The sequence below is a fragment of the Marmota marmota genome, unplaced genomic scaffold, assembly GCF_001458135.2.
Source record: "Marmota marmota marmota unplaced genomic scaffold, marMar, whole genome shotgun sequence".
In the NCBI taxonomy this organism is placed as follows: Eukaryota; Metazoa; Chordata; class Mammalia; order Rodentia; family Sciuridae; genus Marmota; species Marmota marmota.
In genome coordinates, this window is record NW_026000206.1 from 2,503,896 (window position 1) to 2,528,506 (window position 24,611).

Genomic DNA, 24,611 nt, shown 5'->3' on the forward strand with positions numbered 1-24,611 from the left:
AGTGAAATCCAAACCCTCTTCAGGCCCCAGCAGCAAGAAGGGTTTCCATGCAGGATAGGGTTTCTCAGATCGTGCCTCATGCTGGGCCACCAGCTCGCTTGGCCTTCTCCTACTGACCCAGTTCTTTGGCCCAATTCAGTCTCACTCCAACCTCTGCCCTGGTCAGGACTCCTGGGGAGCAGGGCACTCAAAAATAGTCCTGGGGATCCAAGAGCCAGTTTTAACATTTTAAGCTAATTAGTTGTAGCCAAAAGGCCAGGAAAGAAAAGTAAGCTCCCGGCACCGTGGAGTCCTTAGCTGCGACTGCATGACCCTCTACGGGTTACTCCTCGAAGTACTGTCCTTGTGACCGGAAGTCCTGCCTGAGTAGATGTTCTAAGTGGCTTTGCTAATGGAAACAGGGAGTCGGGGGACACAAAGTGGAGATTACTTCATAAATACATTGGACTTTCAGGGTCTTCCCGGATCCTGGATCAATGGGGGAAATAGGATAAAGGGTTCCCAGTGGTGGAGGGTTGGGGACTGACTGTCCCAGAGTCCCAGGAGCAGACCTGAAGCCAGCAGCCTTGCCCCTCGTGAGGCTGGGTCTTCTGGATCCTGCAAGGAGCCAGGGCAGGAGGTGTGGCCCCTGCTGGAAGGGTGAGGCCTGCGGGCCTGGGAGGCCAGGGCCTCCTTTCTGTCTTTCTGTCTGCCTCAGAGGGGCTCCTCTGTGGCTCCCCGTCCCTTCCCCGCTCCCTGCACAGGCTCCCCGCTTCCTCCTGAGTATGGCTGCAGGCTCTGCATTTGGTTCCCTCATCTATTTCTTATGGATCCTGACTCCTACCTCCAGAGACCAACCTGGGGTTCTTGCTTCTTTTCCAGGCAACCAGTGACCAAAAACACGTTCAGGCAGTATCGAGTACTCGGGAAAGGGGGCTTCGGGGAGGTGAGTGCACACCCGCGCTCTCTACTGAGGTTCAGCTCAGGTTCCACTCACCTTGCCTGTCCCTCCTGGGTGGGCCTGAAGTTCTAAGCAGGGCTTGGGGCAGGGACAGCTCTGCCCTGGGTCCCCTGGTGGCAGTGAGGGAGGGTGGAGGATCCATGCCTTGGGGTACACGAGGTGTGTGAGGTGGGAAGGAGGGTGGGGAGCGGGCCTCCCTGGAGAGGCAGGGAGGTGGGGGCCGCTCAGCCTCTGCCTGTCTGGACGATGCCTGGCTATGCGCTGTCCTGTGGGAATCCAGATCTCGCTGGGCGTTATGTGACCCAGTGTGTGTGAGGCCAGCCTTGTTACTTCCATTTTTGAGATGAGGAAAGCTGAGGTTCAGAAGAGTTGGGTTGACCTGGCCAAGGTCACATAGCCAATCAGGGGCAGAACTAGGGCTAGAAACCAAATGCCCCATTCCCAGATCTGAATGATGAAGTCAGGGTTCTCCAGGGTCTCCCTTCACTGTCCCCAAAACCGACCGTCCCCACCAGTGGCTGGCAGAAGAAACTCAGTTGCCTCTAAGACAAGGGCAGCATTTGAAGCTTCTGCCAATCATCTAACTGATGTGTGCATGGCCCATTTTGTTTCTTTGAGGACCGGGATCCTCCTAAGCAGTCAAAGGGGACAGCAAGGGGCCCTGAGGCCAGGTCACAAGGGCAGAGCCCAGGACAGCAGTGGGTACAGCCAGGTGTACTGTGGGTCCTGTGGGCCTGCAGCACCCACAGGAAGCCCAGCTGGCTCTGATCTGTCCGTTGCAGCCCTGCCGAGGAGGGGCCTAGGCAGACCACAGTGCCCATGACCTTGGTGTCTCTCTCGCACCTCAGGTCTGTGCCTGCCAGGTTCGGGCCACAGGCAAAATGTATGCCTGCAAGCGCTTGGAGAAGAAGAGGATAAAAAAGAGGAAAGGGGAGTCCATGGCACTCAATGAGAAGCAGATTCTCGAGAAGGTCAACAGCCAGTTCGTGGTGAGTGTCCAGGGCCCAACAACAGGCCCGTGCTTCTGGTAACCCAGACCCCCCTCACCTACTGGTGGGTGGTATTCCAGTGTGGCAGGTCCCACCCCCAGGGACGTAAGAAAGCTGTAGGTCAATCATGGCTGATTTTGTCCTGTCACCAGCCCTGCCCAGTGCCTGGACACCCTCTGCATGTGAGCCTGAGACTTCTGTTCCCCAGGACCACCTTGTAAACTCCTTAGTGAACAAAATAAGTTCACCTCAGGCTCAATCAAAAGGATCTTTGGGTCCTATAGACCCTCTAGACTGGTTTCATCATGGTGGAGACCATCGTGGTGGAGTTTCTTAGGGAGGCACCATTTTGTTTGTGTGTATCATGTTAGTTGGTCTAGGCTAGGCTTTGCTGCAGTGACAAATTAGCTCCAACTCTAAGTCGCTGAAAACAGTAAGTTATCTTGTCAGCCACATCAGGTCCAGTCAGATCAGGCCACTCTCCGCCATCTCATCTACTCCATCTGAGGCTTGGAGGGAGTGCTGGGGGTGGGTCTCCCCAGGAAATTTTTAGTGCTCAACTGGACTTTCATTCCACATGAACTAGTCACCTCAAGGGACAAGCTAGCTATAGAGGAGGCTGGGAAGTTTGGAGGAATACATTGATACTTGGTCTCTGTAACATGTTATTAAGAACTAATACATGTACAAGGTAATAATGCAACCAGCACAGAAGGGTACACAATAAAAATAAATGCCTCCCTCTTTGAGAGATCATTCCAGACATGTTTTATTCATACACAGGCTTTATTATTTCTAACTAGCAGTGTCTCCCCATACATCTTTTAAAAAATTTCTTTGTTGTAAGTGGAAACAATTTTTCCAATACCCTTATTTATTTTTATGCGATGCTGAGGATCAAACCCAGTGCCTTATACGTGCTAGGCAAGTGCTTTACCATTGAGCTCTGACCCCAGCCCCCTTCTCATACACCTTATGGTACTTTTTCCTCTTAAATTGTATTCTCCCTTTATCCACACCAATAGTTCACCTCTTTTTGGATGATTGCGTGGAAAAGATAAACCATGAACTGTACGGAAATCACTTCTCGTTTTAAACCACTGCAAACAATGCTGCAGGATCCGTCTTTGAACTCTCCTTTGGTGGGTTCTGGGTGGACACCTGTGAACGTCCCCGTAGCACTCCAGTTCCTGGTGAAGAATTGCCGTAGCAGAGGGTATGCAGGTTTTTCATTTGATGGCTGTTCCCAAATGGCTGTCCATGAAGCTTGTCCCCGTTAAACTCCCACCAACTGTGAGAGGAGAGACCACATCAGCCCAGTGCCTTGGTCATCCCTCACAGGAAGGTGGTTTTATAAAGTGATAGTCAAAGGGGACAGAAGTTTGGGTCTCTGAGTCTCATCTCAGGTTGCCCCCAGCCGCCAGCCTTGTCCAGGGGGAAGAGGTGGGCAGTGCCATGGCACCTCACAGGAGGAGGTGGATAACCAACACCTGCCAGTTTGGGCCTAGGCCTCTTTGACTGCTGATGGCCCCCTCGAAGCTGCCCATAGAGGGGTGGTGCTGGGGGGTCCACTTCCAGGAAAAGGACCCTGTGCCTGGCAAACCCGGGCTGACACCTCCTCACGGGCCATTAGTTTTGATGGCTAGACCTTCCTTGACTGTGTCTCATTCATTGTGCCCGCAGGGAGTTCCACTGTGACACTTTTTATTATTCAGCTTTCCATCACCAAAGTGAAATTCCTGAGGCATTTAAATTTATTCTGGCTCACAGTTCTGAAGGTTCTGGTCTAAGATCACGTTGTCCCATTGCTTTTGGTCTCTAGTGGGAACTCATGGTGAAGAAAACCACCCAGGAAACAGGGAGACCGGACTTGGGTCCCACTGCACCCTTCAGGGCATACCCCCAGTGATCCAGGGCTTCAGCTAGACCCCTCCTCCTGAAGGTCCCACTACCTCCCATAGCGCCACCCTGGGAACCAAGCCGCAAACACATGATCCTTTGAAGATGCTCACGCAAACCATAGCCCTGTGGCAGGAGCCCTTCCCCGGGACCACCTGGGCAGGTTTGAGTTGTACCTGCAGCAGTTGGTGGCAGAAACACAACCCTACAAGATTGCTCTCCCTCCGCTGCCATTTTGTCACCTTTCCTCAGAAATGAATGATGTTCCTGATGTTTCCCTCCAAGTTTGATGGCCCAGCCTCTCCCTGGCGCGGTCTGCAGTGCTCAGATTTTATTTGTGCAAACTCTCTAAGTGGAGAAGAAGGAATTCCACCCATTGTAATTTCCAATCAACCCTAACACTGCCCACCTCTCCAGTTACCCCATGGCCCCAATCCGTAGTGCCTTGGGTGTCTGGAATCTACCTCTCCTAGTGGCTCCCTTGGCAGGTGGACATGGCAGGTCTTGCTTGCAAGAGAAAGTTTGGCCAGGCTGTCTTCCACTCCCCAAAGCCCTACTGGCCACTTCCTAGCCCTTCACCCCTGAGATAATGGGTCCTTACAACCCAAAGGGCAGCCAAGTCCCACCTTCCTGACCAACCAAAAAGACAATACCAGTTCTAACCAACTAATGAATGCAGAAGCTTTTGTGGTGGGAAAGCATAGACACCATTCTGGGGTAGGAATCCAGGAAGATCACGGTGCTGGCCTACCTCTCTCCTCCCCGTGTCCCCTTCACCTTGAACCACTTAGAAGGAGTCAAGTTTAAGTCCTTCATCAGCCAAGAGGGGAAGCAGATAAGGTAACTAAGAGGGTCTCAGGGTGCAGATAGCCTCCACCACCTGCCTCCAGCTTCAAGGAACCTGAGAAGGGAGATGGAAGTGGGTGGTGATTGCCATGAGCTCACCATGATTGCTCTTGCACTCCAAGGTCAACCTGGCCTATGCCTATGAGACCAAGGATGCCCTGTGCCTGGTCCTAACCATCATGAATGGGGGCGACCTAAAGTTCCACATCTACAACATGGGGAACCCTGGCTTTGAGGAGGAGCGAGCCTTGTTTTATGCAGCTGAGATCCTCTGCGGCTTGGAAGACCTGCACCGCGAGAACACAGTCTACAGGTGAGCTGTGCTCCCGGGAGTCTGACTGGGTGGGGCTGGCCCTGCACCAGGTCAGCACAGGTGAGGATGCAGGAGTCAGATGGTCTCCTCCCACCGTGGAGCCCCAGGGATCCCCAGGACCGAGCAAGTGAGGAGGGCTCTCTCCAGTGTGTTCTCTAGCCTCCAAAGTATAGGGAAGCCAAGCATGTGAAATGATGCTCCCCAAGCCCCGGCTCCCCCAAGTTGAGGTCAATGGGCCACAACCCCTGTCCCTGCAGCCCAGCCCCAGGAAGCTCAGGGGAATCAGCCCCAGGAAGCTTAGAGAGGGAGGCCGCCCAGGGGCAGGCATCAGAGAAGCACCCTGTGCTCACCACTCTCCGCACGGACCTCAATGCCACAGGGCCCTGGACTGTGGGGCCATGTGTCCAGATTCTCCTCAGGGTCAGCAGCGGACTTCGCTGCTCACAACGCTCCACAAAGAAACTTGAAAACCTCTGTGCCCCTTGCTTTTTGACGTTGAAATTGTCAGCTTGCCCATATTCATTATGGTTTGACATTGAAATATCCCAACACGTGCTTAAATAGTGGCAAATATTGATATTTTGAAACTGAACACTTACCAGTGGATCTAGTGGAATCACATCACTGTAGCAAACTGATTTGCACCATCATCTGTCTAAAAACTGTACGGGAGGCTCCTGGAAGGTGAGAATGATGTCAGCAACCACAGCCCTGGGGCTGGCCACACCTGGGACACTGACATTCCCACAGACCCTCCTGGCCCCAGCTTGAAGACCTCTGTGTAGAGCCCCAGCCATTTGAGGAGTCCAGGAAAGTTTTGGGAACCGGAAAGAATGGTCTTGGTGACAAGCCCTCCCCTATCCCATCTCTTTGCTTGTGTTTTTTTGTTTGTTTGTTTTTATTCAAGTGAAAAGAGAGAACATTTTCCCTGAGGGTTGGAAAAAAGAATCCTCCACTTGATTGCCTTTTGCTTAAAAAAAGAAAGAAAGAAAATGGAAAATAAAGCCCTCCAAGTCCAGCTCCCCTTCTTCTAGGGAGGCAGAGAACCCTGCTCTTCTGGGGTCCTGACCCTCTGCGTGGACTTGGTTCTGGCCCATGCCCCTGGGGAGCTGTTCTTCCAACCAGGCAGATGCTGGTTTATTGAGGAGGTGTCTCTTGTCCTTATTTGGAATTGTTGACACATCAAAGGAAGACAATGTAAATAACAATAGCAACAACATTATTTCGTAATGAACAAGTATACACAGACACTAATTATCACTCTGTGAGGCTGCCCAGTGGATTTGGGTACATTAACCACTCCCCATAAGGACAGCTGCCTTCAGTTAAATAAACAAAGCCCATTGCTTGGGAACTGGAACCCCATCCAGATGGGCTCTATTGTCATTCCCAAGGCAGAGCTGAGTTGTGTGCACCCCTCTCTGGGCTATTACCCTTTACTAGGAAAGCCAGAAGCTTCTGATGCCTGTCCCCCATTCTGGGAAGGCAGTGGTTCTCCTAATTTCAAGCAAGTTCCTGCATAAAGGAGGCAGGATTGGGAATAGATGAGGCAGCAGCACCTGCATGTGACCCTCTGGCTTGCTTCCCCCTGGCTGTGGCCCAGCTGGGGCAGGAATATGCCGGCCTCCTGGAGCCCTACCCACAGGGGTCTTTACCAGGGCCCCAGCTTCTCCCCTGCAGCTCTCTCTTCCCAGTGGCTCAGCGGGAGCTTTGGATGCAGTGACTTCTCTTTCCTCATTCCCAGGACCTTCAGGGCATCCTGGGACCTCAGGTCTTCCCAGCCCTCAAGAGGGTCTGTCACCACACCAGCCAGTCTCCCTTGCCCTGGGGGCTGTCAGTATGTGGTCAGGTGCCAGGACTGGCCTTTCCTACCTTCCCAGTCACCCTTCAGGGCAGGAAGATGCCTGTGGCAAACAGCAGCTTTTGTCTTAAGTTACTGGAAGGAGATAAAGAACCCCAAGATTATCCTGACCTAGAGAGACCAGCCGGTCAGAGCCCAGAGGTGGGAGGGGACGCCCTGGGGTGCTCGGGCCTAGTTACCCAGGGGTCAGTCCAGGTGCCAGTCTGTCCTTGCTGCCCAGGATGGGCACGCTCAGGTGCCTCTTGTCATTCCCTTTCAGAGATCTGAAACCTGAAAACATCCTGTTGGACGACTATGGTGAGTCGGGCTCAGGGTTCTGGGAGATGGCTGCAGGGTTCTGGCCACAGGGCCGCTGGAGGAGAGGCCATGGGAAGACCTCACTCCAGCTTCTCAGTCCTGGGCCAGGGGAGGCAGTGGGTGTGGACAAAGCTCCTGTTTCGTGAGGAAACATCGTGGGTTGGCCCAGAGGGACAGAGAGTACTGCGTGAGGAGCCTGGCATTTCGGAGATGCTGACAGACACTTACACGAAACTTCCCTGCTCTGCGTGAAAACCAGGAGCATACTGCCTTCCCCTCTAGGAGGGGACAGCCGTGGGGAGCCCCTGTTAGCCTGCTAAGTGTTATTGCTGGTCTGCTGCCATCGTTCTTTTCTCCTGGGAGTGAGCACAGGGATAGCAAGAGCAGCCTCAGTAACCCCTGAGGACCATGTAGCCTACCACACCTGCAAAATAGTTTCCACACCTGCTACCTGACCAGAATTTCCCATCTCCACAGAAGGTGGGGTCTCAGTGCCCATTTCATAGGTGACAAGACTGAGGCTCCAAGGAGCCAGGCTGCCAAGCTCAGCTGGTGGTATCAGTGGGGAGCAGGGAGCAGAACCCAGGCCTCTTGCATGCCCCAGGCCCCTGGAGAGAGGTCTATTTGGGGTGCTGTGCCTGGAGAAGCGGGGTGTCCCGGAGCCTGCTGGTCCTCTGTGGATGGGCCCAGAGCCATGCCAGTCTCAGGGCCCCGCCCACACTGAGCTCCTGCTGCTGGCTGCCCACGCCCACCTGCTCTCTGGACTGGGTCTTGCAGAGGTCTAGGCTGCAGGGGGCCCTGGTATCCACAGGCAGAAAGGGACACATTCCTTCCTGTAGGGTAAGATGTAGCCATGACCCTGCCTGTGGTGAGGCAAAGGCAGCGCTGGTGCTCTCAGTGGGCGTCTCCTGGGTCTTTGAGTCCGTACTGGACTCTGAGGACTCTGATGGGCTCCATCTCCAGACATTTGCTCTCCTTTTTTCTCTGAAGGGAAAAAAACAAACCACCTCCAAAAACCAACCAGGCAGGGCAGGGAGCTGCTTCCCAAATTGCTTTGTAATTTTTTCCCCTTAAGCAAATTGTTGCAAAATGTCAGGAGAATCTCATATTTTTCCCATGAAGCAATCCCAGAATCAGGCCAGCACATTTTAAACTTTGCGACCTCAGCCTTCCAGAAAGCCCATTAGGGCATTTTATGAGGCAGGTCGGCCAGCGCCCAGCCAGATCCCGGCATCCTTTTGCATCTTTGTGTTTTACTCCTAAAAAGTGTAGTTCACCCACGGCACGTCATGCCTGGCCTCTCCCGGGTCCTGTGCTCACCCTGAGAGGCAGACAAGGGTCACATCTTCATGGGACAGAGGGAAAACTGAGAGCTCATGTGCCTCGCCATTATGGCTGAGGTGGACCAAGCTCCCACACAGCTGTCCCGAAGCCCGCTGACCCTGCTGTCCCCCACAGGCCACATCAGGATCTCAGACTTGGGGCTGGCTGTGAAGATCCCTGAGGGAGACCTGATCCGCGGCCGGGTGGGCACGGTCGGCTACATGGGTGAGTGTGGCCCTGCTCCTGTCACATGCTGACCCTTCCCTTGGGCCCCCAACCACAGAGCACCGCTGGTCAGAGGTAGTCAAGGCCCCTGCTGACTCCTTGGTGGACCCTAGCCAGCCAAGGTGGCACATGGGACCCTAGGTGCAGCCTCCGAAGAGCTCTCTGCAGCCCCTACCCCATTCTGGGGGTGGCCAGAGCTTGGCACTTGGCACTGCTAGGGAGGCCTCATGGAAGTAGGGGTCTGGGGGGGCAGGCAGATAGCCCCTCTGAAAGGAGGAAGGTCATTAGGAAGGGTCCAAAATGAGTCCGCTGTGTCACCAAGCATGATTCTAATTAGACACCTGCCCTGGCCCCCCTCAGTCCACCCCAAGACCAACGTCCCAGGGGCTTCAGGAAAGTGACCTGGAGCTAAACCCAGGCCCCCAAAGCCCTGCTTCCAAATGGGGCCTCCCCCAGCTTTCTTCTTATACCTTGCAGACATGCCCCACTCACCCTGGGACACAGGACCATGCAAGCTCTGGAGCCAGGCACCTCATTGCCCTCCACCCAGGCTGTGCCTGTGGGATTCAGTGCTTGGTCTCTGGTGCTGAAGAGTCCTTTGCAGATTGCAAGATATTTGGCGACCTAAGGGCGTGTGCCTGTGTGAATTTGCGCGTGCCCATGTGAATGTGCGCATGCCCATGTGAATGTGCGCATGCCCGTGTGGATGCTCACAGACACGTAGATGATGGTGGATGATAGATAAGCCTCTCTGCATCCCTGCTTACATGTCGGCTTCTGCATTTACATCGTCTCCTTTTGCACAGGGTGTTGCACGTTTCATGTGCAACGCTGTCGTGCACCTGGTGCATGTGTACATGTGTTCACACATGACGTGTGACTGTCTTTCTTGTGCTTCCATGGTGAATCTAGAGTTCATTCTATCAAAGGGGTAGGAAAGACATAATGGGAGGTTGTTTGAATTCCAGATCAATTTAAGATCCTTAACTTGGGTGGACTCACCCTTATTTGCTGCAACAAGTATATATAAGCACCTACTGCATGTCACTGGGGACACAGCAGTGGAAAAGGCAGTAAGTGCGTGTTCTGGTGGGGGCACCTCAAAGGAGCAGGACCTCTCAGTTCTGGTGCTACAATCAGAGCCCTTGATGGTGCAAAGCAGGCACCCTGGAGGAGCTGAGGTTTCCAGCGGCTGGCCCAGGGGCTGGAGGAGGGGATGTCCCAGCTGAGACACTCCAGGTCACCCACCAGCAATGCTGCTCCAGGGTGCAGGAACCTCTTCTGAGGTGAGGAGCAGCTGTGGCCGATATGTCTGGGCAGTGTCCTGCTGCTGCTAGCTCTTACCCCTCCTGCCCTTTTCTTCTGCCTCCAGCTCCAGAGGTTCTGAACAACCAGCGATATGGCCTGAGCCCTGACTACTGGGGCCTGGGATGTCTCATCTATGAGATGATCGAGGGCCAGTCACCGTTCCGTGGTCGCAAGGAGAAGGTGAAGCGGGAAGAGGTGGACCGCCGGGTCCTGGAGACAGAGGAGGTGTACTCCCACAAGTTCTCCGAGGAGGCCAAGTCCATCTGCAAGATGGTAAGTCTCAGTGAGCCCAAGGTGTCCAGGGGTGGCTCACCCACCAGCCCCCAGCCTTCCCCAGAAGGGACATGCGTCAGGGCGTGCTAGGCTGCGGGTGGAGGAGACCGAGGCCCAGGTGCTTGTGCTCTTTGCCGAGGACCATGGTGGTTAGCGAAGGACTCGGGAGAAGCCTGGGGTTGAGGGCACATGCAGGCCAAGGGGAAGGGAGCTGAGGTGGACAGTGAGACACCCTCACCCCACACTCCCAGCTCTACAGGCAAGTCAGCCGCTCCCTCAGCTCTGGACCCCAGGGTGCTGACTCGAGTCTGCAGGAGGGCAGTGATGTTTTCAGTCTGAGTACTTTAAAGTTTCCCCCTCCTCAGTGGAGTGCAGGCGACACGGGCTCAGGTTCTGCATGACGGCAGCTAGGATAGCGGATGTGACCCACCCTGAGCAGGACACACATGGGAGTGGTTTGCACACACCGGGGGACTGGGTCAGCCAGAGAGAGGAAGGGGAAAGGCGCCACGAAAGTGGGAGAGCTGAAGGTGGGGTCCACCCTGGGCTACAGCCTAGGTGGGCCCCACTCTAGGGCTGGCCCTCAGGCCCTTCTTTGGCTCTGTAGGGAGATGGCCACTTACTATTTCTACCTGGCTCTTGAGCTCCCAAGTCACAATGAGAGGCAGCTGAATGTCCAGGGCCTGAATGCCCAGCTCTGTACACCTGCAAGCCCACAGACTTCCTGTCCTTGGTGTCCCACTGCACCTTGGGGTGTGGACTGAGTCCTCTCTTCCCTCCTCTCTGAATCCACGGTGGCCTTGGGGCAGATTCAGTGCCTGTATGAACAGCCCGGCTGGAGGTTAGGGAAGAGCTGGCCTAGAAAGCCAGTGACAAACCCCCAAGGGTCTGCTTCCAGGAACCTCAGGCTGCACTGCTAGTGGCCAAGGAACCAAGGGGCTTGGCTCCCCAGCCCTGGAGGCCCCTCAGTTACAGCCATCCACGCTCAGCCCAGCCCCTTCTCTTACCAGCTTCATTTATGGCTTTGAGCAGTGGGAAGAAGGATTTGGGGCTGGATCTGTCATCTGACCACAATCAAAAGACGTGGAACTAAGGATGAGAGGGACCCTTGGGAAGGAACACTGTATACCGGGCAGCACACACCCAAACCCTGTAGCTTGCTGGCCAACTGTGCTAAGAGGCCCCCAAGAGACTCAGGTAGTCATTGCAGCCAGAGTTGGGGTTGGGGACAAGAAGAACAAGGCAGAAAAGGTCAGATGGATGGAAACAGGGGCGTGGACAATGCTTGGTTGTGCCATGGGGGGGAATCTGCCACGCGACCAGCCTGGACATGGCTGTAGAAGAGGGAGTCGGACAGCTGTGGTCAGAGCGTCATTGAATGTCGCAGGTCAGGATCATCGATTCAGAGAATGAAGTTTTCATCAACAAGGACATGGTGCATGCTAAAGGATAGGAGGCAGAGTGGACCCCTACTCCCACCCCTGCACCCTCAAACATCCTCTCTAGCTGTGGGCTGGGATCTCCTCCAGCAACCAGCAAGACAGATGTCTCTCTGCTGCCCCCTTGTGGCCTCGAGAGAAAGTAGTTGGCTGTGGCTTAGCTGACTGCTCCAATGAACCAGGCCTGGGGGTACAAAGTGACTCTCCCATGGAAGAACCGCCAGAGGACTCTGGCCTTGTCTTCTCTCCTGGGATCTTAGGACTCTTGTCTTCAGCCTCCTCCTCACCCTTAACTGCTGCCTCTGAGGCCTGTGCTCTCCAACTGGCTCAAGGTACCACAGGGCTTGACTTGCAGGGAGACCCTGGAGGCCTGAGTCCATGGGGCGGCTCCTGGGCTCAGACAGCTCCAACCTTCCTGCCTAAGATGGCTGCTCCACAAGCAGCAAGGGAGCGGGTCTCAGGCCCCAGGCCTTCCCCATTCCATCTTGGCAGCCACAGGACCTGGCAGCCCTGACCCCTGAGGTCCAGAAGTTAATGCATCTTGTTGTTCTGTCCCTTGGGTCCAGACCCTAGGCCCAGACCTCAGTGTCCACCTTCTTAGGCCCCTGCTGAGTTCCAGCCCTGGACCTTTCCTGCCCTCCCTCCTGCCCTCCCTCCTGCCCTCCCTCCTGCCCTCCAGGAGGCCTGCTCTCTGCCTGCCCCGCCCACCCCAGCTCACACCCTCTCCCCCTCTGATGTACACCTGAGATCGTGTTGCAGACTGGCAGCATGTAGGAGGGTGTTTTGTTCAGCCTGGATGGAATGTTTTAGAAAGAATTGAATAGTGGATTAATTGCCAAGATTTAAAAGCAAGGAGAATTCACATAAAAACCTGAGTTTCTGGCACCTCTTGAAAAAGAAGCAGAAGCCCTGGGCCCTGGCTGACATTCCTGCCTGACAGAAGCTGATGTGCAGCCTGTCAGGCTTGCCCCCAACTCCAGTCCACCCCTCACCTTTAGTGCTCTGGTTTATGCCACCAGTCTGGCCAGCCCTGCAAGCTTTGGGGGCTGCGGCAGCACATCCAGCCACTACACGGGGAGCCTTGCCTTTCTTGGAACATGTAGAGCAAATCCCACTCCCTTACACATAGAGGAGAGAAGCCAAGGTGTGGGTAACAGGCCTGAGCCACCAGCCCGGTAGTCAGAGGAACAGAGTGACACCTATAGGGCCTAAAAGTGCTTAATCCTTACCAGGATGTCACCTGGTGCTTGCCCTGCTGCCACGTTTGGCTCTTCTGTTTGGGGAACACATCCCCTTTTATCTGTGAGCCTCAGGAGGCCAGCGCTGGGGTCGGAACACCTGGGAGGGCTCAGAGATATAGGTGGGAGAGAGAGTGTGACAGTGACCACAGACGTCCCTCCACTCCTCTGCCCTCTGGCCTCTGGCACGAGGAGAGGCCCAACCGCATGCCTCATGGTCATTTGTCACAGCTGCTCACCAAAGACGCCAAGCAGAGGTTGGGCTGCCAGGAGGAGGGTGCGGCCGAGGTCAAGAGGCACCCGTTCTTCAGGAACATGAACTTCAAGCGCTTGGAGGCCGGGATGTTGGACCCTCCCTTCATTCCAGATGTGAGTAGCCTCCCCAGCCCCCAGAAGATCCAAGGCCTGCTACCCAGCAGGCCCGTGCCCAGGGCCATTCTCTTTCACTGCCTCTATGTTGGCAGAGCATGGGTCATGCTGCTGTCCTCGTGGGGACCATGTCCCTTCCCTCTGGCTACTTTCTGCCAATGCTGCAAATGAACTTCATGCCAGGTGATTCAGATGGGGTATGGGCCTGGGAGCCCCACACTGATCATCCAAAGACTTGGGTACTTGGACTGAGGGACCTGGATAAATCCCTCCTAAGCTTTAGTTTCCTCCCCTAATGAGGCCAATGTCGCCTCTCCTCCAAACTGCCGGGGACGGCTAACGGTAAAATGAACTGAATGGAGAGGGTTTTCAAGAGCATGGTAGGCTAGCATGCAGTGAGCACCTACTGTTTATGCCAGGTTCTGGGCCAGGCATGGCCAGCTCAAATTACAAGGAGGCCCATCTCCTTCGTGAGGTCCTAAGTCAGGGTGTGAGGCAGCACTTCAGTTAAATAGGCCTGATACAGTCCCTGAAGCCCAGGCTCACTCTCAGCTGGGCTAGAGGCTCGAGGGACCTGGCCCTGGCAGGGGCAGAACAGGCTAAGGCTGCCGCTCCAGGGCCTGAACTCTGTCGAATCAAGAGGTCGAAAGTCCGAAAGATCTGCTGCCGCCTCTGTTCCTTTGCAGTCCTCAGAGACTGGGACAACATCCCAGGTGGGGAATGGAGGCTACACCTGGGACCCTGAGACAGTGGGCTGGCTTCCTGCATCCTGTGAGAGCTGAGTATACACCCTCTTCCCAACTCAGTGCTCAGCCACTTCAGGTTGGCCACTTGTAGTAGAGGGGTGAGAATATTTGCACCACTGCCATCGGCAACAAATCAGAGCCTTGCCATCCATCCCCCTGCCCCAGCACCACCCTGTGCAGAGGAAGGTGGGGCCAGCCTTGGAACTCCAGCATTCCCTGTAGATGGGGATGCCCTGGTCATCTGGGCAGGGCAGGAGGGCAGCAGCAGGTTTGAGAAACAGGGCCCAGCTGGGTGTTAAACAGTGGCCGGGGCAGCCACCGCTGACCCCATCTGGCCAGTTATGGAGGAAGAAGGGAGCCATTGAGCATGTAGAGTAAAAGTCACACTGAGTGCTACAAACAGCCCAGCCTAGCTAGCGTCAGCAGGTGGTGGAGAGAGTCCCAGTTATAGCTCTCAATCCTGATTGTCCATCTGGGGCAGGGGACATGACAAACGCTGATCTTAGACCTGGTCCTCAAGGAATCTGGGACCAGGCCTGGGCCTGAGGGTTTTCAAAACCTCTTCAGGTGATTCTAACATGCAGCTGGGGCTTAGAGTGACTGTGCTATAGGAAAGGCCACCAGCCAGGAGTTTGTGGCTTATAGTTTTTAACACTGAGGTCTCTGGGCACAGCTGCAACTCAGTATCCCTGGAGACCACTCAGAGTGGTTGCAAGGACATGACAGTTGTGTTATTGGGTTAATGTCCCAAGTTGCAGGAGAGGTGGACACCCAGGCTGGGTCTGGGGCAAAGGTTTGGAACCATCCCCCACCCCAGGTTGTTGCTATGGTGATGGGATGAGATCAGATATAACAACCTCCCGGCATGCTCCAGGCCTTGTGCCAGACCCTGGGGGACCCATGGTGAACAGAACACTGGGTTATTTCTCTCTGGGCACTCTCCGTCTGAGAGGAAACGTGTCAGCAAGCACCCCCTAACTGAAAGTGGGAATGGAGTAGTGAGAGCAGAGAACGGGACCTGGGAGGAGGAGATGGTGTCGTGAAGGCTTTTGCATGGAGCTGGCCAGGCAGTGCCAGAAGAGCCTTCCAGCTGGTGGAAGGTGGCATCTCTGATAATCAGGGTGACCAGTCATCCAGGTTTGCCCAGAACTGTCTTGGTTTTAGCACTGAAAGTCCTGTGTCCTGAGCAAACAGGGGTGGTTGGTCCCCCTGACTGTGACCCTTCCTGCCGGGTTGCAGAGCACCTCAGGTTGTCATGTAGAGATGAGATCACCCATTGGATGTGTCCATCCCTCCCCAGGTCCACAGCACCCTGTGGACCCTGTGGTCCATGGCCCCTGCTCTGGGCAGCCAAGGCCCCAGGCCTACCAGCCAATTGGGAGGTGAGCAGAAGTTACAGATCCCTGTGAGCTGGGGACTTTGTCCCTAGGGCTGGCCTGTCCTCCACCCCAGCTGCCTTTCCTTCTTCTTCCTACACCACCTTCAGGCTGCGGCCACATTCATAACCCTCAGGGCCATTGCTGACTCTATCTTTTTCACTTCACTTGACTTTTTTATAAACGTTTTCCAAAAGGAGACTTCTCCAAGAAGTCATAGCCATGAGATGGTCAATTTTGGCAAGTTAGGTAAATGTCTATGCCAGAACAGATTTTTTAAAAATACACTTTTTGAAAAATGTCCATCTCCATGTGTCCCAGGGCCAGCTTCGGGGGCTGGACACAAGCAGTCACACTGGCCCACTTGGCTCAAAGCCCCGCTGTTGCCGTCTTGAAATTCTGCATACATTTTGAGCACAGGACCCTGTGCTTCATGCACACTGGGCCCTGCACACGATACGCCATGTTCCACGGTGGCGCGCACCCTTGGCCTTGGAAGTAGAGGAGGCAAATCACAGCTGTGAAGCTGGACGCCCCCCACCCTATCGCTGCCCACGCACAGTTCGGCCCAGCGATTTGCTGCACTGGGGACTGAGTGGCCTCCAAGCCTCCTACTTGTTCCTTGAGCAGCAGTTAGGACTGGAGGCCCCAGAAAGTACCCAGTCCTGAGATCAGCCTAGAGCCCTCTGAGTGATTGCTGCCCACGCCAAGCCCGCATGCCAATGCCGATTCATGACCTTCGAATTAGCCAGTGTCTGTGCTGGGCCCTCGGCAGACCTGGGGAGCCTGTTTCTGCCCTCCAGCTACAGGCACATTGCCAGGTCTGGGGGGCATTCTGCACCCACCCCCCGCAGTCATCTATAAAGCCCCCGTCTCCACACCCAGGTTCCTAGAGCCCTGGGAAGCCACCTCCAGTAACTGATGAGTCCAGCCAGATTCGTTTCTAGGAGCCCTGGCGTGGAGCAGGCCCTCTGCTCTTATTTGACGGGCGGGTGAGGTTAAAAACCAAGCTGTCATGATCACAGCAGCGCACACGCACGGTGCTAGGCACTTAAGCATTCCCAGAAGCTCCATGGCCCTGGGCTTCTGTTGTCCCCCTATTTGCAGATGAATAAACTGAGGGCATATGTGACTTCTCCAAAGTTTTTAAGCACTGCAGCTGGGAGTATGGCCCAGGTCTGCCTGGCCACCAGGTCTGGATGCTAACCCATAGCCCTCACTGCCCCTTAACATGAGAAGGGGCTGGGAGCTATTCCTGTGCCAGTCACCCCCAGGACATCCTTCATCTGCAACTTGGTCACCTGAGGGAGGCAAACTCCCACATAAGCCCTTGCTCTGGTCCCGAGTCCCCAGCACTCGTTCTTTCCATGGAGCAGTGGACCAGAGGCCCCAAACTGTCCAGTGCAAGCACTCATCCAACAGAGGTGACACTGGAAACGCTGCCACCTTCCCAATGCTATGATCTTCAGGATAACTGACATGGCTAAGGGAGTGTGGGGAGGCCAGAGGTGCCAAGGACCATGAGCATAGAGACAGGCAGTGCCCCCTCCCCATTCAGCCCAGCCTAGATCTAAGGGTGAACTCTGGCATGTGTCAGGAAGCAATGGCAGGAAGGAGCCCTGCACAGAGCAGCTAGACACCCAGCTGTTGTTTCACCTTGGCTGGGTCCCCTTGGTGGCTCAGAGACAGCAGGGCAGGTTTGGGGGAGCCCCAGGAAGAAGCCCCCCTGCTCCCCATCAAAACCCCAAGGCCTGGCTCAGGGACTCGTAAGCCACAAGCAGGGCGCATGTGCAGCGAGCCCTCTGCCTCCTCAGCCGCGGGCCGTGTACTGTAAGGACGTGTTGGACATCGAGCAGTTCTCCACCGTGAAGGGCGTCAACCTGGACCACACGGACGATGACTTCTACTCCAAGTTCTCCACAGGCTCCGTGTCCATCCCGTGGCAAAATGAGGTGGGCAGAGTGGGACAGTGGCTTCGTTCTGGGAGGGAGGGGTGGTCAGTGGTCAGGACACTGCTGAGAGCAGGGTGAGACAGGGACAGAAATGTGGCTGCTGGGTGTGCCCCAGGGACAGTCCCTGGAGCTTGGGCCAGGGCCATGGTGCAGGGTGGGGTTCAGAAGCCAGCCAGATGGGCTGCGAGCAAACAGAGGCAGGAGCACTGGCCTCCCCGAGAGGTCTGGCTGGGAGGGAAGACGAAAACAGCAGTCGCAGAGGCAGGACAGAGAGGCGACTGGGAGATGGGTTTGGTGGAAGAAGAGGAGCAAGCTCCTGTTCTCACTGAAGTCCGAACAAGGGCAGACGGGGGCTGCACCCACCCCTGGGCGAGTCACAGGGGAGCCTCATCTGGGTCCAGGAGGTAGAGGGCAGGCGGGTCAGGGAAGATGAGGCCCGGGTGACAGGCCATGTCCCTGCTGGCCTCTCCAGATGATAGAAACAGAATGCTTTAAGGAGCTGAATGTGTTTGGACCCGACGGTACCCTCTCACCAGACCTAAACAGAAGTCAGCCTCCAGAACCACCAAAGAAAGGCCTGCTCCAGAGGCTCTTCCAGCGTCAGGTGAGATCCGGCTGCCAACCCGGCCTCAGTGCGGACCCCGGCCCACGTCTGTGTAAAGCAGCAAGACCAGAGCTGCAGAAGGGACCCCAGGGCAGAAGGGGTGGGCATCCCAAGTCTACCTGATGTCGGGGTCTTTCCCTCCACACTCGGCATTTGGGGCTGCTTCCTTGTTGCGGGCTGTGCTGTCCACCGAGGGACAGCAAGCAGCAGCCCTGGCCTCCGCCGTGAGATGCAGCAGCACCTCTTTCCCCGAGCTGTGACAGCAGAAAATATCTGCAGACATTGCCAAGTGTCCCTTGGGGGACAAAATCACCCCAGGTTGAGAGCCACTGCCCCATATGGCCCGGGTAGGACTCAACTGTGTAGATGAAGATGAACAGAGAAAGGACAGGGAGACTGGCGTTGGGGTGATCCCTGCAGAACCTCAGGGATCCTGGGGCAGACCCCCCTTCATCACTGAATGGGTCCCCTGCAGCTGGCAGCCAGAGGAGACCCATCCTGGGGGGAAACATTCGCCCCTCACAGCCAGTCCCTGGAGTAAGGGTTGGCATAGACCAAATGGAGAAATGCCGCAGCGGGGAGGCAGACCAGACGAGTGAGAGCCTGGGGCCCACACCCTGTGACCCCAGTGGCAACCAAAGAGTGCCCCTTCTTGGCCTGGCCCTTCAAGAAGATGCTCATCCTGGGAGTCTCCCCCAGTCTGGCTTCTCCCCTCCTCTCCCTCCTCCTCCTCAGGAGGATAAAGAAGAGGCAGGTGGAGTTCTAGCCTCCTGTCCCAGAATCTACCCCTGCCCCCCTGCTTTGATTGCAGGGGTGAGGGTGGCTTTTGGGGAGCTCCACTGTGGACCAGGCCACTGGGCTGGGCCCTTTCCCAGGGCTTCTCCCATTAATATCCACCAAACCTCAGACTGCTCATTTCAGCACCACGTCTTGGGCACCTCCTGTGCGCCAGGCTGAGCATAAGCGTGTGGGATGCCTCGCAGCTCTCGGGCATCCTAGTGAACTATGAGCCCAGGCTTGACCCCATTTCACAGAGTAGAGCACTGAGGCTGAGAGATTAAAGAACTTGCCCAAGCTCACACATCTGGTGAGCCCCGGGAAGGAGCTGGAGGAGAGCAGGAGAGGGAACATACACAGGCTGAGGCCCCGAGCTTACCGTTTTATCTAAAACTCCACGTAAGGTTTACATCCCATTCTATAATACATTTATGTTTGCATAACATAAAAATATAACTTTTAAGTTGTTCCATCAATCGAAACCAAAGTTCCAGAAAGAAGTGACCTCTCCCCTCACCCATGCAGCTGAGCTCCCAGGAGTTTTGTCAGTCTAGAAAGCAGTCGCTGTGGAGTCTCGGGGCTCCTGTTAGAATGCTGCCCTGGCATTTATTCGTTGGGTAGCAGATTTTTGAACCTCTCCCAGCCTCAGTTTGACCACCTAAAAACTCAACGTGCCTGCTGCCAGGAGTTGCAGAGGACGGAGTCGGGTGGAGGAGGGGGATGGCACCCCCAGCACAGTGCCCAGCTCTGGCACCTGTGAGGCCGATGCTCCTCATCTCTCCCTCTCTACCCTGCCACTTGAGGGGCCCAGCACCCATAGGGTTGCCGGGAGGTGCCAAGCTGATGATGAGCAGCCCAGCATTTTGGGGGCCAGGCACTTCCTGGAGCCTTTGCATACATGGCCTCAGTTCATTCTTCCAACAACTCCACGAAGCCCTCATTCCTCATTGCAGGCCAGGAAACCAAGGGATTAAAGAAACTGCAGGAGGTCAACTAAGAGGTGGTCAGATCCCAACCCAAGCAGTCAAATTCCAGGTCTGCAGGCTTAGCCAACACAGATGTCACAGGAGGGGCCCTTCCTTCTCCTGAGTCAGGGTTCCCTTAATTCCAAGGTTCTTCCCAGGCAGCCTCAAGGTTGGCCTCTGGCCCCAGGTCTGCAGGGGAGAATGCAAAAGGCCACAGAAAGCAAGAGAAGTGGGTTGGAGCAGCCCCTGCAAACCCTGTCCCCTCTTCCAGAGCCCCACAGATGTGTCAGCGCCAGAGTTTGACTTCAGGGAGGACTGACACATGCTCTCTCTCCCCCTCTCCCCCAGCATCAGAACAATTCCAAGAGTTCCTCCAATTCCAAGACCAGTTATAACCACCACATCAATTCAAACCACGTCAGTTCAAACTCCACTGGAAGCAGCTAGTTTTGGCCTTGGCCTTGAAGTCCACAGTGGAACCAGCCCAGACCCTTCTACTTGGAAGCAGAACTTGTGGCCAGTGGGGCTTCCACTCTGGCTGGGAGGCCAGGGAAACCCCCAGGAGCCAGGGAAGGGGACCGTCCACCTCCTCAACGAACCTCGAGGTTTCTCAAAGAAATTTCCACTCAGGTCTGTTTTTTTTAAGGCGGCCCCAAGCTGGGGTGGATTGGATTTGCCCTCGTTGAACATTGCAATAGAAACCCAATGGGATACGGCAACTTGCACGTATTTTAATAGGCATCCTAACTAGAACTGAATTTTTGTCTTTATTATTTTTAAAGAAAAGTTTTGTAAATTTCTCTATTGTCTCAGTTTACATTTTGTATATTTGTATTTAAATGAAAGTCCAGACTTTGAGGTGTAGATTTTTCTGTGCAGCCACTATTAAGCCATGTGTTTTAAGACATTTTAGAAGGGGGGGTTACCAAAAAAAAAAAATGTGACTCCAGACTTCCAGAGACTCAGATGAGAAAATGTTTTTATTAAATGTAGAAAATGTTTCACCTTTCACCTTTAAAGGGTTGGTTGCATTTACCTACATCCATCTCTAACCTTTCCTCACGGTGGCGTCACACTTCTGTTGGCTTGTTATGATCTGAACTAAGTGCTCAAGACCCACTTGGAATTCCCCTGAGAATGTCCTCTCTGGGACTGTGCAGCCAGCCCTACAGGGGCACAGCTGCCATTGCTGCCTCCCTACTGCCCCCTCTTCCTTCTGCAGGGTGGCCACTCTGCACAGAAGATTGCATACAGCCCAGTGGGCTCTGGGCCTCTTTCTGCAAGGTCCCAGCTGCTAAAGCCAGTAGTTTCCAAGAGGTTTGTGCTGTGTTTGGGGATTTCTGTCATATAGTATTTCTAAGAGAAGCATAATAACAGGAAGGACTAGGCATGGAATCTCGAGTGTTCCAAACCCTCAGGACAATGGGAACATCAGGAGGTGAGATCCAGTGGGTCATTCTCAGCCTTTGTGTCTGCAGAGGGGAGGGAAGCTCACCCAGGGCTCAGAACATTCCTGAAGTGTCTACCAAGTCTTGAGTCTGGGCACCTTCACCAGGCCCCCACAAATTAACCATTGTGGCATGGATGAGGTTGTCTCTCCAGGCAAATGGCATGTCCAAGGACAGACTGGGCCACCAAAAAAACTCAAGACAATCTCACTGTCACTTCCCGCAGGAGAGCTGGGGTGGAAGCAATGTCTAGGCAGGCATCTCAGTTTCAGGCACAAGTAGACCCTGGAGGCGCAGGGGCTTTCCAGACCAGGGGCCTCTGAAAGCATCCCTGGCCCCCTGTAGCCTGGCTGTCCAGCCTGGGGAGCTGCTGGTCATGCCCTGCTACCTCACAAGGTGACAAAGAGCAGATCTGCCCTCAGCTGCCCTCCAGGACAGGGCGAGTGGCTGGTCTACTGCTCCCCTGCCTGGCCTAGTCCTGCTTTCCATTCTGCCTCAGAACTGGTCAGCCACCAGCAGCTGCCAGGGTGTCTCACGGTGCGGGGGGGGGATGGACGCTGCCTGCCTCAGTGGTGCCTTCTGTTAAAATGCAGATTCCCAGGCTTTGCCCCTGGGGACCTTGGAGTGGGACCCAGGAATCTGCATCTTCTAAAGGCTCACCAGGTTATTCTGATGATCCTGGAGTATGAGAACCAGCACTTTAGGCTACCAGTCACCAATGTGACTGTCCCTAACAGGTGAGCCAGCAGCTTTGGGACTTGAACACGTAAGGAGGAGCATTATGGGTAGGTCAGCCTTGCGGCCCCATTTCCAAGCTGTCCCAGCAAACCTCAGTGGGAATCCCCAGACATGCTGCTAGAAAAGGGTCTGGGCTTTGGTCATTTTAGAAACAAATGGAGAAAATAAATAGCCGGACTCCTCTCAAACACCCTACCGTACAGTATTATCTTCCAGAGCAGCCCAGGAGGCCGCGCCAAGTAAAGCAAACACAAACAGCTGCATTCGGGTTCTGCCAGGAGGGGGGCGCTCTCGGGTCAGTTTTTCAAGATCCTCAAGCTGTTGCAGATGCTCCTTAAGGAAAAGGCCCATCATCCTCCTGGGTCGGTCACCAGCCCAAGCCACCACCCAGCCTCCTGCCTAGAAGGTTCCTTCCTTTCGCCCCATTCACAGCCACTCTACCCCTGCCAGATGGCTCAGTGCTGATGGCTCTTCATGCCTCAAAGCCAAGGCTCTGTCCATATGCAGCAGAGAACCCCAGGGAGGGGAAAGAAGCCATGCCTGGCTACCAGGGTTCCGCATCGTAGAAGTGCCAGCGGCCCCGACACACGGGACTTGGCACTGACTCAGGACCACTTGTCTTCCTTCCTGTTCGTCACCTGACCCTGCAAGTGCCAGGAGAGGTGGGGGCAGTCATGAGGGCTGTTCAGTCCTCCTGTTCCTTTTGGCCCGTCATCCATGTCTTCTTAACCACAGAGCAGATCTTGAGAACAGTGCCTGAACCCAGCCCCTCTCCCCAAGGAGGCCCAGTCCCTGTTCCTTCCCTGCCTGGCTCCTCTTCCAGTCTTGATTTTTATACTTTTTTTGGGGGGGAGGTGGGTACTGGGATTGAACCCAGGGGTGCTCTACCATTGAGCTACGTCCCCAGCCCCTTTTATTTTATTTTCAGAGAGGGTCTCACTAAGTTACCCAGGCTGGCTTCGAACTTGCCATTCTCCTGCCTCAGCCTGCCAAGCCCTGGAATTAAGGGCACACACTAGTGTGCCCAGCACTACAGCTGCATTTTTAAAAGATATTTTTAGATTAAAACCAAACGAGCCCTCCTTCCCATTGCCTGTCGGGAGATGGCGGGTTGGATGGTGGCTGGATGTAATTCTCTCGTGCATTTGAGCTCTTCGCAAAAGAGCCTTTTCTTGCTCCAAGTGTAACATTTTTCTCACCAGATATTCACTGACTTTGTGCCTTTGGGGTGAGCCACAGGGTCTCACAGAAGCATCTCTGCTTCCACTGTTCAGGAGGCAGGCTGCTGTCCCCAGTGGACAGGGCAGTCTTAGCCATGATCACCCTCACTGATGAGTGTTTGTCAAGCTTTTGAATGTGGGGCTCCCAGAATGTTATGCAAAATTTCAACAAGGCCCAATTCCCGCCTTTGCAGAGGGTGCCATCCATCGCACATCTGCGAGTTCTTGCCTCTGAACTGCGGGACTCCAGGGCTGCTCGCTTGCCCTGTGGCTGAGTGTTGCATGTCTGCAGCAGCTGCAGGGCCTTGCTACTCTGCTGAAATGCATCACCATCTCAGAGGAGTGGAGCCCTGTGATATGCACATCTGACAGGTAGACCTCCCCCCAGGAGGATGTTGGTGTGAGTTCTGGGGAAATGCACATGAACACCCCTTTGCATCTGGAAGCACAAGTGAGAGGTGGATGCCTGTCCTGGAGCCCAGGCAGCCTCCAGAGGGTGCTGAGGCCAGGAAGTTTCCATGCCTCTCCAAGGAGCCCAGCTTCACTGTTGAATCCATCTTTTTCTTCCACATCCTCTCTTTTCCTAAGCCTCAAGTCATCAGTTCTACCTTCCCACCTATTTCTTGCTGAGCTGCTGACAGTGTAGAGAAGGCACCACAGCCTCCTTCCCAAGCCTTGCCAATGGGAATAGTGGCTTCTTGGACCACTGGAAGTCTCCTTAGAGGAAGAAGGAATGCCAGTCTGAGTTGGCATTCACGGGTTTCTGTGTGCTGGCCTTCTGGCTGAATACTTATACCCTACTAAGGGCAACCTCTTCGGGTTGTCTCCTGTCTTCAGAACTGATGCCCTGGGAATGAACCCTCTAACTTCTAAGCCTTTGGTATGGAAAGATCGTGAGTACGAAATCCTGTGCATTGGGAAGCCACACAGCTGTGTGAGTTCGTGGACAGCAGAGAGCTCACTTCTTCCAGGTCACAGCGGACCCCAATTGGGAAGCCTCACCCCCCAAGGCAATTTCTGCACCTGTTTGCACAAGCAGCCACTTAGCTATTGAAGCTCAGGCTGAACCCTGCAGGGGCATGGGGGACGGGGCGCTCCTCTGGCCTAAACTTAAAGGCTTGTGCCAGACGAATGATTTAAAACATGTGAAAAGCTAGCTCTTCCTAGGAGGGAAGAAAGACACTCCCCCCAAATAAGAAGAACCTTGCTGTCTTTCCCCAGTCAATTTAGAAGTTGTTTTTGTATTAGGCCAAAAATAAATGTTCTCAATTAGAAGAGCTTCGTGGCTATTGGCATTGTTAAAATAATAATAATCATTCTAGTCTCTAAAGGTATTTTTTTTTCCAGAGATTTTATTGTGTTGGGTGAAAATGGCTCTGTTTTAGAGGTCATTCCTGAGGATAACTGCTTCTGTTCTGCTGCTCTGAAACTTTCATGTTCCGTCACATGTCACAGTGCTGCTGTG

General features: G+C 54.6%; 1 protein-coding gene across 4 annotated transcripts in view; it reads left to right on the forward strand.

Annotated features, from left to right (window-relative positions):
• The window catches only part of Grk5 (G protein-coupled receptor kinase 5), a 189,747-nt gene extending 168,988 nt beyond the window's left edge, over positions 1-20,759 (forward strand). For 2 of the 4 annotated variants that reach the window (XM_015498319.2, XM_048791297.1), the window contains 10 exons: positions 862-925; positions 1,789-1,929; positions 4,797-4,987; positions 7,108-7,145; positions 8,604-8,693; positions 10,066-10,274; positions 13,183-13,320; positions 17,257-17,394; positions 17,867-17,998; positions 20,089-20,759. In XM_015498319.2, the coding sequence (XP_015353805.1) occupies positions 862-925; positions 1,789-1,929; positions 4,797-4,987; positions 7,108-7,145; positions 8,604-8,693; positions 10,066-10,274; positions 13,183-13,320; positions 17,257-17,394; positions 17,867-17,998; positions 20,089-20,187 (1,240 nt within the window). In that variant the 3' untranslated portion in view covers positions 20,188-20,759. The remainder of the gene's footprint in view (positions 1-861; positions 926-1,788; positions 1,930-4,796; positions 4,988-7,107; positions 7,146-8,603; positions 8,694-10,065; positions 10,275-13,182; positions 13,321-17,256; positions 17,395-17,866; positions 17,999-20,088) is intronic. The other 2 variants (XM_048791296.1, XM_048791298.1) reach the window with 2 other exon arrangements.
• The last annotated feature ends 3,852 nt before the right edge of the window (positions 20,760-24,611 follow it).